The sequence below is a fragment of the Camelus bactrianus genome, chromosome 14 (genome assembly GCF_048773025.1).
Source record: "Camelus bactrianus isolate YW-2024 breed Bactrian camel chromosome 14, ASM4877302v1, whole genome shotgun sequence".
Taxonomy (NCBI): Eukaryota; Metazoa; Chordata; class Mammalia; order Artiodactyla; family Camelidae; genus Camelus; species Camelus bactrianus.
In genome coordinates this window covers 20,844,724-20,864,346 of record NC_133552.1, presented here as the reverse complement: position 1 = coordinate 20,864,346, position 19,623 = coordinate 20,844,724, and the positions used below count along the sequence as shown (strand labels likewise).

The following is a 19,623-nucleotide window of genomic DNA, read 5'->3' as shown; positions in this document are numbered from 1 at the left end:
ATTAGATGGCAACTTGGACTGAAATAACCTTTGTATTTCATTTTCTCACATTTCCATCAGGGGAAAGCCATGCGTGTTTTCACCCAAATTCACTTCAATTGCAAATAGCCTCTTCTTTATAAACAACAGTAAATTACAGCAGAAGAATCCATTTAAAAGCAAATTAGATTGAGACCATCAGCATTTATAGTATAATCTGGATGCTGCAAAGCAGAGCAAAACCCAATAAAAGAGGGGCAGGGCATAGCTCAAGTGGTAGAGTGCATACTCAGCATGCACGAGGGCTTGGGTTCAATCCCCAGGACCTCCACTAAAAATAAATAAATACACCTAATTACTTCCCTTTCCCCAACAACAACAACAACAAAAAACCCAACAGAAAGTGAATTGATGTTCATAGGCATTGAAAAATTTAATCCACAGTAATGAGACTCCAATATATTTCACTTTAAAAAATTCTAGAAGACATGTTATTTTTTTAGTCTCAAATTGTTCCTCTTGACAGATTACATGATCACACATGAAGACAACATGATACGAAATCACTGTCAGCAGGTTAAGTATTTGACTGTCACATGAACACTCATGAATGGAGAATCCTGGTTTACTTTACAAAACTATATAATTGCACTGCACTTTTAATGTCAATTTTTAAAAAGCAATGAAATCATATAGATTGCATTTTTTAATGACTGATCTGGAGAACAGAATGTTGGTCTGAAATGTTTACCAGAAAATATTACATTTTTAATTACCCATCAAATACGCTTATGGGTTATATGCCAAATTGAGGAGGAAAATAATTATTTAATAATTTTAAAAATGTATGCTTACCAGGAGATCTGGGAACCCAACAACGATTGTAGCGTAACTATTCTCATCTGAGAGGACTCGGTTAGGAGAGGCAATCTTTTGTCCCACAGCTGAACTTAGCTTTTCAGATGATAGCTGATCACTTGAAATTTTATGAGGTATGCTGGAGTCTGTTTCTGAAAAGTGTCAGGGAAACATTAAACACCATATGGCCCTAAAATGCTTCAGGAATTAATTTTTGCAAGATTTCACTCTCACCAACTCAAACAGAAAAGCACAAGTGAAAAAAGAGAAAACGTTTTCCATGGCATTCATGGCCTTTCGTGTGAGAAAACTCAGTTTTCACCATCATGGCATCTTCTCAGAGTGATTTCAAGGATTTATGGAATTCAAATTTCTATTAGCAATCAGGATTAATATTAACAGCACTCTGCAGAAAGATGTGAAATGGACCCAACTCAGTGTTAGCGATGGTATATTTTAGATTTTTTTCTCATAAGTACTTTTCATGCCCCAAAACTGTGATGAATAAAGTAGAAATCCTGATGGTCTGTGTAAAAAAAGAAATGATTAAATCCAAAAATAGACTTGGAACCCATGTACATACAAAAACTCTGTCCTGTCAGTTAAAAACATTCAAAGACAGAACTTGAAAGATGGAAGATTCTTACTTACTATTTCCAGTGCAGTGCCTAAGTTTTCAGTTTTAGTATAAAGTTAACATACATTGATGTAACTCCGGCGTGCACCCGGATAGCCCTGCACACACAGAACACAGTGTTTACCTTGTGTGACTCCAAAGCCTGAGCTAGGTGGCTCCTCTTTCAACACATACAACTGGCAAACCCCACTGTCCTCAGATTCGATGTGTGCAGGCTTAGTTAAAAGATATTTCCTGTGAACAAACAAATTATCTGAGTGAAAAGTCCTTTTCTAATAACCGTGAGGCCAGACTAGGAAAATTCAGAGATTTCCCCAAAGCCTTTTTTTTTTTTTTAATATTCTTTGCAGTTTCAGAGTTTTATCATGAATTAAAACATAACTTCTGAGCACTGTATAAAGAGCAGTGCATAATACAATGCAGTAGTAAGTGTTAACTGAAAATCCAACACTTCTTATAAGAGGAAGGGCTATTAAAAAAAGAAAGAAACTCTAAAGAGACACACCCGTATTATCATGGAGCCTGCGCGTGATGTGACTGGCCGGCTAGTAAGAGAGAGCCCAGCCTCTGATTCGCGCCCAGCCAAGGGACAGAAGCCCTCACGGCTGAAATCCTCTTGATCTACCTATTTGTAAGACTTCTAAGTTAGGGATGCATAAATAGCCAGGAATCTTTTGCTGCAGGCCACTTCTGCTTGTCAGCAGAGGGGCAGAGAACCCGCATTTAGCAGGCAGATGTAATGCATGAGGGAGGGGGACTCAAAATGCACTGTGCACGCTATTTAAGCCAAGTGTACACAAGCCCTTTTCATCAAGATGCGCACAGCCCGAGGAGGAGGCAACACAAACATAAACATAACCAAACAAGAGCACACAAGACAAAAGCAGGACTAGACGTCTAAGGGGCACGTTCTGTGAAGTTGCAACAAAGCCGCAGCACTGGTTTGGAGAATGGGGCCCTTTGAAAAGAGGGTGAACTGAGCATCTCCTTTAAAGCATCTCTAGTTGGCAAGAATATGGTGAATTCTCAGTGTGGTAACAGGAAAAGACCCAAAGAAATATGGATCAACCGTGAAAGTCATTATGTTTTTACATAATTTAATTGGAAGGTCATTCCCTGAAACACCTTGATTACTACTCTGTGAAGTGACTTTTAATGTATTTAAATTTTCCCCTCCCCTCTTCGAAGTTTTGCCTATAGCAATACTGCCAAATCCAGGAATCGTTCAAAGACAGACACAGGCAGTCAGGGCTGCAAGATGTCAGAGATCTGAGCAGTAAGACTGAGCAACGGCACACTCCATGCAGTTCTCTGGAGATCCACCCACCGATTTGTCTCACTTTCCACCAGAAGCCACTTGTCCTCTGCCACGAGAAAGACTGTCTTGAGGTTGATGGGAAGGGAGATGGTGTGAGTGCATCCTTCTAGAACATCCAGCACAGCCAGGCTGTTCCTGAAAAACAGAGAAGGCTCTCTGAAAGGAGATAGGGAGGATCGTGGCTGAGTAATCAAGGCACAATTATTTCATGACACATAAGGCAACCCTAAAAACAATGTTTTTAAGACTAAATAATGACATAGAAAAATGTTAACTGAGAAAACATCTACTGTATATCTATATACAGTATCTATACTATAATATATAAATATATCCACCATATAGCACAGGGAATTATATATCATATAGTAACCTATCATGAAAAAGAATATGAAAAGGGATATATGTATGTACGTATATGACTGATCTATTATGCTGCACACCAGAAATTGACACATTGAAATGGACTGTACTTCAATTTAAAGAATAAAAAAAAATAAAACATATATAAAACTCTGAACTATGTAAGGGGATGCATAGGAATTAAACATGGAAGTGATAGCTTCTATGCTAGGAGTGGTTGTATTACAGGATTATAAGCGCCGTGTTTTCTTATGTGTTCTTCAATGTTCTACAATGTGCAGTAAGGTATGTCTAGAATACAATATTTATAATCGGTAACGTTAGTTTTACAATAAACAAGTATAATTAAAGGAGGAAATAGAAGGGATAAAATAAGGATCCCACTTTAAATCTTCTATAACAAAGAGCTCACCCTTTTTCCTTGTAGAATACCAGCCAGTTTTTGTGCGAAAATTCTCTACACATTTTGTAAGTTTCCTAAAGGCAAAACAAAATGAAATATTCACATTAAATGTGTTGGATGCAGTCTTGTCTCTTCAGCTGCTTTTCCTTAAATAAAGTTCTTCAGTGTGTAAAACATGTAATTTTCTGAGACACTACCTCTATATACACTCCAAGACTCTTATGGTAACAAGGATTAAAATATATTTCAAAATTCATTGTGAACTATGCACTAAAACATCTTCAGAATATTTTAAAAAATAATGCCAAATGCTGGTTAGGAATAAACATGCTATCTGGTGATTAACTGTGGAATTTATTCCATAGCATAAATATGTTGGAAATACTTGGTTTCTTAGATTTGGGTACATTTATGACATTTAAAATATCTCTTTTTTCATGGTCTTTTAAGACCTAAGTATGCTGTCTTGCAGGGCAGAGGGTAAGCCCTATTTTATATCTATTACTTTTTTCTGAATGGCAGGATAAATTCTCTTGGGTTGGCCTAAAATGTTTCCTTAGTAGTTTAATTTACTTAATAAACTAAAACATTTCTTTATCTAGTAAATGAAATCAGGTGTTACACTTATGGGTTTATGACATAAATCCCAAACATAAACACATCACCGGAAAACAGTGCCTGTGTGATTAAGGATTTGTTATGAGTGTCACCCTTAAACAGCTCATGATGCCCTATTATTATTAGTTCAGTCCTGACAAGTCTTCATGTGAGTATGATGGACACAAAAAGAAGCTACTGATACATAATTATATGTGTATCTATGTCTATCTATTTGTATCACATTCCAATTTACAAGTGGGTCATCAGAGAGTTCTCTTGTGCATTATAGCAAACAAAAGGCACTGAGAGGGATGGGCAGGCATGCATTATTACAGCTAGAAAGTTATAGAAGATCCTTGGCAATTTGCTGGACAAGTTGGGTATTCCTTACAGTTTCCTCCTTGTTCCACCAGGAAGTCTTCTTAGATGGAAGCCCCTCTGAAGGAAGGATGAGACGGCGGAGGGCTTGGCTGGTAGTATCCAACAACAGGATGACATTACTCTGGAGATAAAGAGAACAGTGAAAAGCTCAAGACTGATTGTTTGATTGATTGACTGATTTTTTAAAGCAGCTGCCTCTTGGCAACCTGGGAATAAAGAAAACAAAGGGAAGACAACACTACTGAAGTATTTAAGAGACACTCCAAAGACACGAAATGATCTTCCTTAGTACAGAATTTAAAGTATTAGGTGGTTTTATGAAGATATTTCTAATTATGTAATGCAGAAGTTACTCTCCTTTAAGATTTCACCTTAAAACCATCTCCTTCTAAATATAGGCTAGCTTAACCATGATTCTGTTTTATTATACATGAATGAGGAAATTTAGAGAATTGAAAATTTAAAAAATTCCAACTACTTTTATCAAAATTACACTTAAACAATGTTCTGTTGAAAACTCTCTTATGCTATGCATAACGGAATCTTATTTATTCTTTTCACAAATTCCAGGTTCAATTCAGAAAATATGTACATGATATAAAGATGAGTTAGCAAGAAAATATCCAAGACCCCAAGATCCTAGTTAGTAATGAGTATTTCTTCATCTTGAAATTCACTAAGCTTGAAGAACTTTCATAGCTGGTGCTGTAATAACATACAAACAGGAGATTGCTCTAGCAGCATTAATCACAGTTATGCAAATGAAGTAATAATCTCTCAGCAATTATGATCATTTTTTTTCAAGAAAAGAAAATTTTAAATAAAACTTAGGCATTAAAATTAATGAACAGAAACGTGAAATGAGAACTTAAAATTGAGAAAGGCAGAAAAGATTAAAAATTTTTAAGAGATGCAAAGAAGTTGGCTTTTTTAGTTAAAATTTAAAGACACTTGAAGGTTAGACCAGCAGGTTTACAAAAAGGCACCAGCGAAGTTGTTTGCCAGGCCTCAATTTTAGGCAATTGTCTTTTTCTTTCTTATTTTTGTTTACTTTGTTTTGTTTTAAATTTGGGGCACCTTCACCTACCCTAACCCTTATAAGCTTTTCATTTCAAGAACTTTCTTTGGGGAAAATAAAAATCACAAGGCACTCAAAGAATTAATATATACTTTACAAAATATATACAAAATATGAAATGTCTGTTCATTGGTTCTGTAACATTTATTGAACAGTTTATATTATTTAAAGCACAAAGGAGAACACAATGATGAATTAACCACGACTCTTGGCCTTTATTTATGTAATCTAGTTAGAGAGAAATAGAAAGAAACGTAAATGGATTAGTAATTCATCTGCAAATCTGGGACCTCACAGTGTGGTTTCAATTTTATTTTACTAGCTAATTTCATTGAAGTGCTCAAGAATTAAAGTAGTATTCTTACCAGTTTCCTTCACCCCATATACCCTGAATCTTGGCTACATTAAAAAACTTCTACTAAGCATATTGATAAAGCTTAAATGTTTCCACACTCTTAGAATGCATCATTCTTATAATAGGCAATTCTCCCTTAAGAATGTATGTTAGGAATCTTCTTTTTAAAATCAATGTTTTATTTAAGTGAAACATTGTATGGCATTTGAAAGTTTGAAAATGAAAGCGAGAGCTTAAAGTTTTCCTTAAGAAAATGTATTAATAAGTTAAAAATTTACACTCTGTTCTAGATTAAATCGTTTTTGAGTAAGTATTTTTTTAAAGGAGAAACTCTCCTTTGACAAATATGTACAACATTAACATGAATTGTTACTGATTAGCACTTAAGCAATCTGGGATAATATTAACTTTTCTAACTAACAGAAAGTCCTAAAAATAATGTTTGATCCCAAAATATGATTAAGTAGAAGAATAAGCAGATGATTAAACAGATATGATTAAGCAGAAAAATAAGTTAGTGCAGTTTTGCATTTTTCTTCCTTTTTAGGGGCTGATACTGTATATAGCTTGTAACTGGGTGTAAGTGAACTGAAAAACTGTTCTTTCTAAGCGACAGAAAACATACATATATACGTTTCCAGCCATCGTTGTATTTAGAATGAGTTCTAGAAGCCGTTGGCAACACGAAGGATTTCTGCTGCTCCATCCTTTTAGACGTTAATGGTTTCCTTCTGTAAATGACTAATGATATATTCCGTCTGCGTTTAAAAATAGAATTTTGCGTCACACATGAGTACATGTAACTGTGGTTTTGGCACTCCTTTCAGAGGGGCAGGGAGGAGAAGCAACTGAGCAAGTTTATTATGTTTGTATTTGACTGGGAGAAAAGTAACCTCTGGATGACTTCAGTGTCCTAAAGTCTGAAATTCTAAACTTTGTACAGATGTAATAAGTAATCTCATGAGGGGGCTGGTGGGGGGTAAGGAGGAGGGAGGAGCCTTTATTTTTAGGCATGGCAAAGTTTCCCTTTCCTCACTTAAGAGTTTATTTTAGCAAGGAATTTCTGAACAATTCTTAAACTAACTGGGGAAATGCATCTGTAGCACAGCTTTATAAAGACAAGGGATAAATGAATTAATGGAAGTACTTGAGTCTCTCCAGTATATTAGCTCCATTTTCAGTTAGGGTAGACCGGGGAAGAAGGAATTGATGGCCATGAATTCATTTTTCATTTGATGAGAGTTATTTATCGTTTGTTAAGTTTTACAGCCACATGCTGCTCATTTGGTGATTATTTTAATTTTGGGGGGAATAATCAGGTTTATTTGTTTATTTTTTAATGGAGGTGCTGGGGTTTGAACCCAGGTCCTTCTGCCTGCTGTCAGGCACTCTACCACTGAGCTATACCCTCCCCCTGTGCTGTTCATTTGGAATTAAAGAGGTCTTATACCCTCGCAGGGCCATAATATAAAACAGACAGCTAAGACAGCCTCTCTGGAAAAAGAAGACGCAGTTCAGAGGACAGGTAGAGGAAATATCCCAATAAGCTGTTCATGTCTTCCCAGGGCACTGGGGTAACTTTATGGAAAACTGTTGAAACTGGTCAAAGGGATAAGCCAGGCAGCATGCAAGAATGCCAGGAGGGGAAGTGCGGGCTGGGCAAGTCAAGTATATCTTTACGCTGAAAAACATATTTTGTTTGGTGAAGGTCATTATAAGTGAGTGGGGTATTGGTCAGCAATGTTGCCAAATAATTGGCTCTTTTGAGAAAATAAAATACTTGCTCATCTTCTAACTTATGATGCAATTTCATTACTTTTTGCTTATGGTCTATCTTCCTGCATCAGAATGTAAGCCTTTGAGAACAAGGATTTTTGTCGTTTTTGTTCACCACGATATCTGTACTAGTAGGCACACAATACATATTTAATGAATGAGTAATATGCTTAGTATAGTATTTGGTAGCTACTTGGTGGGTAGTAAGTATGCAAAAACATTGCGCTCCTTTCTGTCGGGCTGCACAGATTAACTTGGACCTTTAGAATTCTCATGAATTGAGACACAGACTGTCTTTTGACCTAGATCTTCTGTTTGGGATTATTTTTAGCCTGACTCTGGGCATCCGTACTTTTCATTAGTGTTGTCTTACAAGAGCAGTGATGGTTGGAACTTGAGCATCAGTAGATACCAAAGGATCTCTGCGTACTCCTGCAACGGGACGGAATGTTGATGTTGTCTTCAAGTTTGTATGTTGAAATCCCAAGCCCCAGTGTGTTAGGAGTTGGGGCCTATTGAGTTGATTAGGTCATGAGAGTGGAGTCATCGTGAACAAGATTAGTGCCTTATAAAAGAGACCCCAGCTCCTTCTGCCATGTGGGGTTATCGTGATAAGATGGCTGTCTAGGAAGTGGATTCTCACAGATGCTACATATGCAAGCACCTTGATCTCAGACTTCCCAGGCTGCAGAACCTTGAGAAATACATTTCTGCTGTTTGTAAGCTCCTAGTCTGTGGTATTTGTGCTACAGTAACCCAAATAGATGAAGATGATTCCATTCAGTATATCCACATGGCTGTCTCCACATAAAGAGTGCCATTCAGGTTTCAGATAAAACATCATCTCCTAAAAGGAGACATCTTAGCTCTCTTCCGAGTACTGTTCACCCTCCCAACTTCTCCTACCCCACCCCTATCTGTCCCTAGGACCTTACCTTCTTTCTACATAGCACTTGTCGCTACTTAAAATTGCTGTACTTATTTGCTGGCTTAGTTGTTGGTTGTCTGTCTCCCCAAAGAGAATGTAAGCGTCACAACAAAGAATTATCCAGCCTCAGATGTCATTAGTGCTGAGGTTGAGAAACCATCACTTACACGTTTCAAGGATTATAGCCCATGTGGAAGTCTCTGCGGAGAGGAGGATACTAGCCTGCCTTGTGGTGCTGATAAAACACAACCCCTGACCCCTCCCTTCAGCTCCTCTCCTTGATCTTTATGAAACCACGTTATTTTCAGTCATAGGTTGAAAATCGCTCTTCCGTTTCTTTTTTTTCCACATAGTTTACTGTTGGCATACTTATAGCGTGTCACATTACCTGCTGCTCATGGAGAATCACTTGACCCTTGAGGGGATTTCCCAGCGGTGCCACTGTCACAAACGGGTGCCAAACTCCACGGGCCATTCTTGGGAAGATGTCAAAAAAGTCCACAAAGTAGCCACGTTTCCCAGTCATATTCATGAAGTATAAGGAAATGGGATTGCATGCAACTACGTAGAGAGTATCTTCCTCATTTTCTAAAATGACAAGAAGGTGTTAACCCCATGGCCCGCAAAAGATTTTCCAACTGGTCAAGATTTCCAGTGCAAAAAGTCCTGAGACGGAGCACACAGTTGGAACTCAGCAGATGATTTGCAAAAGGACTGATCAAGGCTGAAAAGGACTGTGAGATGCAGTTTAGTACCTGCTCTAAGCATAGATGGGGCCACACTTATCAATTCCAGGAAGTAAGTATCTATTTGTTCCTCAAAGAATTTCATAATATTTCACGATAACACCATTAAATATTTAACACTTTATGTCGGCAAATTCTTCCTTGTATGAAAGTATTTTGTGCTTCAGTAGAGGTCTGTTTCCTCTTATTTTATTATTGGCTTAGATGGACGACAGCTGGTCAACATTTTCTATCTGCTAATCTTACATTTCCCAGTGGCTTACTAGATCTTTAGGCTTTTCTTGTAAATAAGTCATTCCATATTTTTATTCTTAGTTCTATGGATCGTATTTTCCAAATTCTTTTTTGTATTTGAGTATTAGTACAAAATCTCTGTCTTTTCCATCTCATAATTGACTAGGTCCATTTTCTGAATTGTATTCAGTGCTTCTTCAACTTTCAAGTGCATATGAATCACTTGGGGAATCTAATGAAAATGCAGATTCCGATTCAGTGGGTCGGAGGTGGGGTTTCAGATTCTGCCTTTCTAACAAGCTCCCGGGAGATGTCACAGTTTGAGGGCCTCCCTTTGAGTAATCAGGCTTTGGACTATGTTTCCCATAATCTCTATGGGCACCTTGCAGCAAGAGATTAAGCTGCCTCTGTATAATAAATGCTATTAACATCACTCATCATCCAGGTGACCACTATTTTACAGTGGTTATATTTTCTGAACCCACAACTAAGTCACAAGAGATGACAATGAGATATAACATTTATATTTGGGATGACCCTGGAAAAATTGGAAAAAAGATAGAGTGTGTGTGTGTGTGAGTATGTGTGTATGGTGTCTACAAATAAAGACCAAATACTATAAATAAAGACATAGTAAATTTAAATAAATAAGCTAACACTGATAAGAAACACAAATCAATGGAAGGCCAGAAGAAGGCATATTTAGGAGATAGTGTGAACTGTGTGTGCTACAGTTCCAAGTATCAGTTAGAATCACACAATTTACAATTCAAGGATCTTTTTAATGCTCCTACTATCAGCACAAATAAGCTCAGTGCAACATTTACTGAGCACCTTTGTACACTGTATAGGGCACCAGGGAATACAATGAAAGCAGTAACAGAAATGTACTTCAGTGCATTAATTCCTCTCTCTTACTGCGGGCATCATGCTGTTTGGTCTTTAACTCAAACATGTATGTAAATTAACTCTGATTCTAACCCAGGTAAATATTCTTTTCTCTCACAAATACAGAATAGGTAAAAAACAAAGAAATCAAAGACAATCAAAAAATCTAGTTTGCAAATGTGGACAACAGAGGGTGACATTACATGAGGGACAGCAAATGAGTTTCTCTTTTAAGGACCAATTCTGACTGGCTAACAGTGGCTGTCCAGAATGCTGTGTCAAGAGGAACATGAGACTGGGACAAGGTTTAACGAGAGATGTGATTAGTGACACCTGTCAATGGCACAGGTTGGAGAATCACAGCATACTTATTTATAATCCCTAAATATGAGGCAAGGGCCAAAGTTCAAACTTTGTTCATAAAATCCATACTTATTCCCTACTAGTGAATGTAAAATATCTTAATAGGAGCACCAATCCGTTACCAAAAAAAAATTTAAAAAACCTATACATTTTAAAAGCACATATTTTAATTCAACATAGCTGATTGTAGAAACAAACATCCACAGAACTTACATGAACAAAAACGCTTCTGAAATTTTGCCTGAATAATCCCCATCTTAGAGACTCTCTCCATTTCCCCTGCCATCACTTCTGTTTCTATCACCTTAGAAACTGCCACCAATTAAAAGCTTCTGCCAAAAGTACCCAGGGCACACTGCATGAATCAGTAGGTGATGGCAACAGTCCAGAGACGTAGATGCCAAAAAATTCACATCCTTTATTTGCCATTCTTTACAACGAGAGGTTTAATGACTGCAAATCCTCGAGCCCGGCTTTCAGGATTCATGCAGTCACCAAACTGGAATCCTAGCCAAAAAATCCAGTGTTTTTCCTTTTTCTTTCCCCCTTTTATTTTTAGCACACGCCTGGGTGTGTTTACCTTTGTGCTACAACTGTAATGAGAAACAGACATACGCATATAAACTCAACAGTGCTTATGTGGATTCCACAATAGTATTTTGTTAGGTTATTATAGGAAATTAGTTCTAAATTACATATAATTGTTATTCAATCTAAGAATGACACAGTTACTGAGTCTATCACAAACTTCCTGTCTAGAGATTATTCTGATTCTGCTTTTTAAAAAATCAGTGCGGGAAGGGAAAAAAAAATCAAAAGAAGAAACTGACATACCATGTGATGTAGCAATGTCACAGATTAAGTTAATATCATCCAATGGTAACTTCCAGGAGGCACATTCTTCAGTAAAGGTTTGGGATCTTTCTTCGTGTCTTTCTATTGGATACTCCTGTATGTTTATAAGTGCTGGACCCTATAACAAAGTAGTTTTCTGAATTAAGAAGTCTGGGTAGTTGGCAAAAAGTAGAAAAGCTAAAGTTCTTTTAAAGTATGTATTTTAAATTCAAACACTCATCATCTTGATATACATCTTCTCATTTTACTGACTGGCATGATACTTCTAACAGTAATAAAACCATAAGCTTGCACTTGTAAGTGCTTTCACACGTGCTACCTTATTTAATTTCTCATTTTCTTTTCTTTTTACTCACAAAATAGACCAGATGTAAAATCTCATGGGAGTTCTCATTACTTCATTCTTTCCTAGGCCAAGAGTAAGTTTTGAACTCCAAGTATGGAGACCCAGCTGTCTGCACCAGGAGAATACTTTGCAAATACAGTTTCTCTTGAGCATTGATTTGCATGTCTTACTGTCCTTAATTCATCAAAAATGTTTGGGTTAGATCTTGACAACTGTGGTGTCCATGGGTGCCCTCACCCCTTCTAGCTGGCGTTTGCACTTTGGGAGCTAGAAGACTAAAAACTACATTCCTCATACTTCTTTGCAGCAAGGATTCTGGATGTGATCTAGGTTCTGCCAACTAAGTGCATTTGCATGAGATTCGGAAGGCAGATGAGAGGTCGTGGCCATCTTCCTGCAGTGAGAGTAGACAAAAAGGCTCTGACAGATATGGGCAGTCAGATTCGATGCTCTGCTACAAGGGTTGGTGAACTATGACCCACGGGTCAAGTCTGATTCACTACCTGCTTTGGTGAAATTTTACTAGAACACAGTCATGTAAACACATTTGGTAACATAATGTCTGAGCTGTTTTGTTGCTACCATGGCAAACTTGAGTAGTTGCGGCAGGCTCCGTATGGCCCCAAAGCCTAAAATATTTACTATCTGGCCCTTAACAGGCAAAGTTTGCTGACTCTGCTTTACTGTACAGCTCCCAGCAACAGAGGTGGTAGCAAAAGTAAAAACATTGGTTTTGAAACCAAAAGCCTACTGGAGGTCCCTTGACTTCTTTTTCCTCCTGTCCTTTCTAGTAATTCTATAAGCATCTAATCCCCCAGTCAATCTGCTTGAAACACCTAGAGGGGTTTCTCTTGCAACTAGTGACAGATACTCCCTTCTTTTGGTTTTTTACACAAAAACAAATATAATGGAGTAACCATCCAGCCTGACTCTCCTGAAATAGAGGTTAGCTCTTAGGAATTCTACTGGCCACAAGCAATTACCTACACCGAGTCCCTCAGAGGCCAGGTCAGCTAGAGAATTAGAGGAGAAGCTAAATCTATTCTAAAATGACATCAGAACAACTCATTTCAGAGATTGTATGACTCTTCTCCAGGGAAGGTACAGAAAAAACAGTAACATTCAATATTGTGATGAAGAAATAATGATACTGACCTTTACGTCTATGTGACGAGTTTCTGCTGGACACAACAGTTTTTGCATTCCATTTTTTGACTGACCAATTGTCCAGTAGCCCACGAATGTCTGCTCTGGCAGAGGTAACCTGTCAAGGATGATTTGCAAAGTAAGTATTTCTTATTATTTCCAAGTCATAGGAAAAAAGGATGAGCCATGCAAGTAAATTTGAAAACGGCTTTATTTAGAAGTCAGTTATATTTCATTTTATTAAAAGATAGTCTTTAATACGATCTTTAGAATATATTTTAAGAGGAAAAAGATTTCACATTTCAGAAACTCAAAAGGCAATGTCCTATTAATACTGTATTTACTTTAAGAATAAACATAATCAAGGTTTACATTTTTTTCTCCCAAATTGGTAAATTACTTAGCAATTTAATATCTAAATTCCTAGTAGAACATAGGAGGATTGACGAAAAAATGGAGTAATCCATCCATTTTTTTCAGTCTACTCTTCTAAATTTAGAATCAAATAAGTAGTACACAACACTACCAATCACGTTTGTCGGTTGTACAGGGTAAGTTTCATAGACTCTATTTTAGCTCTTTAATTGTTTTTTACTGTGAATTGAAATATAAGAGACCTTCAGAAATGTTCACATAAATACGCCACTTTAGTCCTGAGCACACGTGTATGTCCAGGACGCGTCACCAACACCTGGAAACTCCCCTGGACCACTTCAGTCATTACCCTCGCCAAGAGAGCTGCTATCCCGACTCCTAATGGAATTATTTTGTGTTTAGATTCCTCTTCATTTAAAGTTATTTTTATGTAAAGTGATTTGTGAAAATATGGCGATGCTTAAGTACAAAACCACAGACAAATTTTTGAGACTAAAGCCTTTGCTTTTTAATCAGACTCTCTTTTCTTTAAATCCTTAAAAAGAGAACCATTAATGTGTCATTTAATTCACTGTAAATTTCTTATTCCATGGTAAGTAAAGGCAAAAAACAATGATTCAGTTAAAAATTCTTTAAACATAATTCATATGTGGCTACAAATTGAAATACATGCTTGAAATGAGCTTGATGATGAACAGAGTACGTATTTATATTTAGAAAATCATTTATTTTCAGTAAAAGAGTAACCTGACACAACATTTCCATACACTTGATAAGACCATGCAAGGCTTAGATATTTTTTGCATAAAATAAGGAAACCAAGCATTCTGGTGGGATATGATTTTTGTCCCTTTGAAATGTTAATGCTTAACAAAAAAGGAAAGAAATTTACATTGAAATTCTTCTAAGTCATATAACATACATCATTCAAAGGGACGTATGTGTTTTTGTAACTATCATCTAAAAATACATTTTAAGTACGTGGACAATTATCCTCAGTGGTCATCCACTTACTTCCATGTTTTTAGTGGTAATGAGGTGGAAGGGCTACTGAATCAGGGGATTTACTATTATTGTGTTCTTTCTTAAATGTAATAAAAACACATTTACATGTCCAAAGGGCAGATTTTGAAAACATCTTGCAGACTGAGATCTCCTCCTTGTTTAGGGGATGAACAGTATATTTCATTGCTTTCAGCTTTTCACCAAAGGAGTCAGGTCTCCAACACAGAGGACAAAACAAAGGAAGGAGACACACCTAACTTTCCTCTTGGGTAGACGATTTGGTGGGTTCTAGTTCTTGTTCTTTTATTAACTAACTATACAAACTTGTCAGACAATATCTCTGAGTGTTAATTTTTTCCTTTGTGAAATGAAGGGGATAATCTGTAAGGTTCCAGTTCTTTGCAGCTTGGGGCATCTCTGATGATCACTGAAGTGCGTGGAGGGAAGTGTCAGTGGTAGATCCAATAGTCTTGCATTACCTTGGTACTCGGGTGAAAATGAATAATCAGAACAAAATTAAATGAGCTATACCTACCAATAGAATAGGTGCCTGATAGAATTGCTTTTCAAAGTTTATAAAAAGAAGCTCTACACACATTCCAAATTGGCTCTTTGAAGACAACAGGAACATCTTGAAATCTAATTAGAGGTGGAGACTGACTGAATAAAAATGATTCTTGGTTGATAGGCTGAGATCTAATCTAAAAAAAAAGGTCTAATATGTTCTTTAATAATCCCACAAAAATATCATACAGATGCTAAAAACAAAACCACACCGAAAACATTCATCCATTTGGGAAAAAGTAATGTTACTCGACCTCCAATTTCTACTGACAACCCCAGGGATATTCATAAAAGCTACTTTGAACTTGCCAACTCATTCCAGGTAACAGTCATGGAAATTTCAGGTAACAGTCATGGAAACATGCCTGGTTCCATTTTGAAATAGCTCTAGCTGTTTGGTTGGCAGAGTATGCAAAGGCCCTTCAGTTTCCCCATATAGAATCTATCCCGGAACCACATAACAAGATGCTAGTAGCGTTAATAACTGCAATGGAAAGTCACATACACAGGGTGTTCTGGGATTCCACAAACTGACTCCATCAGCTCCTTGGTAACACGAAGAGTTGTTTCTGGACTTCCTGGGGGCTCCAGGCTGGCCAGTTGAGGTAAACCAAAGCCTCTCATTTATTTTCCACTACTAAGTCCTCCCAATAAATTGTGGAAAAATTTGACAGTTACTCTTTCCCCTTCAGTAAGTTAGTCGTCAGGGAAAAGGAGAATTATACTTGATTGAGTGCATGAACAAGCTTTGGAATTCAAAAACATAATCAACATTAATTTCGGGGTAATTCTCAACTAATAGCCAGTTAGCCAAAGGCCCTATATTCCACTATTGGAATCTGTCATCCAACTCCAACCAGACTTAAGTTGTTAGACCTGATTTGATTGAAATGACAACGGTATTTTCCATGGTTTTAAGGTCCTGTCACTTGCATTGTTTAACTTTGTTAAAGTACTATCTGGAATGATGTCTGGATTTGATTTTAAGGGAGAAGAGGAGGAACTTAAGGCCTATAAATAGTACTACTTTTAATCTTCAGTGTCATTCATGAATTTATGTTTTTTTTTTTAAAACAATGAAGTATTTCAAATTCGTGTGTTGTGATGTTTCTTAATCCCTGGTGGAAGTATTAACAATAAAGATCTGGAAGTAAAAGTTTTCACTAAAATCAAGGTAAGTTTCAAAATTATGACTCAGGTCAAATTATAGCAGTTGGGCAAGTTACAGAAAGGGAAAAAAGCTCTTTTAAGCATGCACACAGTTCATAACATGATGCATATGGACACCGAAGTCGAGTAATACAGCCTGACTGACATGCAAGAGAGCTGTCTAAGATCGTTTCCATAAAGAGGTAAGCTGGGGTTTTAAAGAGTATGTTCTGGCAAATTTCTGCCTTCTTTGAACAGTTGCCAATACTATTTCTGGAGTATGAAAGAAACACATGAAAAAGATTTGGATCTTTCTGGGGGCATTATGCAATTGGAAATTGTTGACATACCTATTATCAGCAATTCCAAAAGCATTTCCTTACCACAAGAACTACTAATTTTCACGGGAATAATGTAACCCTTCAGGGAAGTTCCACCGACTCACAAAACTTCACCAATTACTACCATCTTTGAGAAGAAAGAGAACAACTCCAATTTTATCAGGCCTCACTCATTCCTAATGTTTTAAATCTAACCTCTGGTAGAAATTAAGTTGGACTATTCAACTCAGTTTACTGGAACCTTTAATAGAATAACCCTGACAAATATTTCCACTTTTGGTTCTTACCCTTCCTCTTCCACTCCAGCCAACGTCTGCCTTAGTTACCTCGAAATGCTACCTGCTGTTCCTGAACATGCTATGTGTGTTCATGCTTCCATGAGGTTATTACTTCAGCCCCGAATTCCTTTCTGCTATTGCCTTTTTGATGAAATCCTTCTCATTCTTAAGGCTCAATTCCAGCGTCACTTCCCCTTGCCTCCCTCTCTCATATTTCTACCTGGGTAGAATGAATCTCTCGCTCTTCAGGGTTTCCCTGGAAATTTGCACATGCAGAACTCTTAGAAACTCTTAGGATGGAGTTCTGTAGAATGTGCCATTTTCAAACTTAAGACCTGATAGAGGATAAAAGTTTTAGAGAGCACAGTCAGAAGTGAATCTATGACATCCCTTACAAATATTTACACATACTGAAGTAAAAAGTCAACACACTAAATATAGAAAATAGAAATGTCACTTTAAACATGTTAAATTAGTAATAATGGTACTACTATTTCCAATTATTCTGCCTTGCTTTCTAGAAACGTCTGAATCTCCCTTCCTTATAGTCTCACATATCACTGGTATGTTAATTTAGCTTTGCTGCAAATGATACGCATACAAGTATGTATATGTGTTTTTTCCTGGCTCTGCATTTAGACATTATGGTTTATAACTTAGACTCGTGCATCTCTGCCACCAAGGGCCTGCTGTGGTCACAGAAATTTGGATGCATGAGATGGAAAAAGATTTAGGGAAACTTGTTATTAATGGCTGACACTTCTCAAATACGCTTCCCAGTACCCAGACTGACACTGAGCAGCCTCAGTGCCACTGCCCAGTGTCACTCTGTCAGAGTGGGTGCTGTCAGCTCGCTCCACACGCCTTTCTCTGGCTTTCTTCCTCCTCACAGAAGTTGCGAGACTATAGTTCTGGAGCCTGGGTTTCCTTTCCCTCATCTTTCCTCAAATTTCACTGCAAAAACTCTTTTCCTGCCATCTGCTTTACCAACCACATCTTAGTACTTTCAAATCTTAAAATTCTTTCTTTTTCTAATCATTCACATCAACAATGACTGGGACTGAAACTCTTCCAGTTGGAAATTTTCCCAGAAAACTAAAACAAAGCCAAAAAAACCCGCAAACCTCAGAAAACCATTGTTATTTCCCACAAGAAGGACTCAGAGGATGAGATGCCGTACTGCGAATGTAGCACTCTGAATAGAACTTTGCATCATAAGGCTGAGAGTTCACATGTTTTTCCAAGATTGTTAATTCATTGAGGGTAAGGCTTACATCTTACTCACTTGAATCTCTGGCACTCAGAATCCATCGATCCTGCCATGGAAATGTCTCTCACTCCTGTCCCTCTTTTTCATTCCCACTGCCACAATGTAGGCTCTCAAGGTTCATCACTGAGATTACTGCAGCTGCCTCCCAATAGATAGGTCTTCCTGCCTTCGGTTTCACTGTCTTTCAGTTTCTTATCATTAGAAAACCTAAAGGGGTCTTTCTAAAGCATGAATCACACCATGTTACTCTCTGTTTAAAATTCTTCTCTGGTTCCCCCTGACTCTTCTCTCGCTTTTAGTCTCACCACATGGCATGCCCTCACTTAACCCTTAGTTTTAGTCACCAGACGGCACCACACCCTCTTAAAATGGTCTCTGCTTGAAGCGTTGTCTTTGCCTCTATTTGCCTACTAGTCCTTTAAAGATTCATGGCAGAAGGCAGCAATTCTACCTCTTTGCTCTCTCTCATGTGGCTCTCATATAACACAAGCCACTCTTTACCTGAGCGTTTCCCCAGCTGATCATGACCTCTTTGAAGGCAGATATTGAGCCTTCCTCCCCATTAGATTTCTGATTCCTTACCTAGTGTTTACCACATACATGCTCAATAGTGTTTGTTAAATGAATGAATGCTTGGTTACATTATAACTGCCAAATTCTTCACCTACTTGTTTCTTATCTTGATGGCAAGATGCAAAACACCCTGACAGATCTTCCCTGTTGCATCCTGACTACATGACTCTCAACAAATGATGCAATCGACTTTGCAGCTGTATTTGGTAGTGTTGGCGGGGATTGGGGAATTTTATCCAGCCAGGTAACAAATATCACTTACAAATGTTTAAGGGGTCAAGGATAATTCTGTGAGGCTGCTGAAGATGAGTATGGAGGACGATTCATAGATCTTGACAATTTCTGTGTAGATCAGCTATATTTTTTAAATGTTTTCTGTACCCCTATAAAGGAGCTGAAAGCAAAGAAAATGTCTGTGTAACTACTTCATAATATACCAAGAGAACACAGGGCAAGACTATGAAACTATAAAGCCCAATGCCATCCTTCTGCTTATAACAGTTCTGAGATGTCATTATGTAAGTATTATTGTTTTTGAAAATTAAGAGCTCTTTTGCAAAGTGAAAGTAAATCATCACACAGAGTGGAATCATACTCTTTAGAATGCCGTGATCAATACTGTTAAGTTGTTTGTAAAAACTAAGATAACAAAAAAGAAAACTATAGCATATAATAGTCCGGAAAATGGAAGGAGAAGCCCACAACTTTAAGAAGGGAGTCTTTTAATTTAATGGGAGAAATACTAAACTAATAATCATTCCTATATTCAAAGATAAACCTAATGAAATTACTCTAAAAAGAGGCACTAGTTGGG

General features: G+C 37.4%; 1 protein-coding gene across 3 annotated transcripts in view; it reads right to left on the bottom strand.

Moving 5' to 3' along the window:
- VWA8 (von Willebrand factor A domain containing 8) overlaps nucleotides 1–19,623 on the bottom strand; it is a 297,774-nt gene that overhangs the window by 108,634 nt on the left and 169,517 nt on the right. For all 3 annotated transcript variants that reach the window (XM_074378241.1, XM_074378240.1, XM_074378239.1), the window contains exons 27-34: nucleotides 13,264–13,372; nucleotides 11,742–11,880; nucleotides 9,065–9,264; nucleotides 4,550–4,660; nucleotides 3,568–3,632; nucleotides 2,802–2,927; nucleotides 1,599–1,708; nucleotides 835–989 (exon numbers count right to left, since the gene is read on the bottom strand). In XM_074378241.1, coding sequence (XP_074234342.1) covers nucleotides 835–989; nucleotides 1,599–1,708; nucleotides 2,802–2,927; nucleotides 3,568–3,632; nucleotides 4,550–4,660; nucleotides 9,065–9,264; nucleotides 11,742–11,880; nucleotides 13,264–13,372 — 1,015 coding nt within the window. The remainder of the gene's footprint in view (nucleotides 1–834; nucleotides 990–1,598; nucleotides 1,709–2,801; nucleotides 2,928–3,567; nucleotides 3,633–4,549; nucleotides 4,661–9,064; nucleotides 9,265–11,741; nucleotides 11,881–13,263; nucleotides 13,373–19,623) is intronic.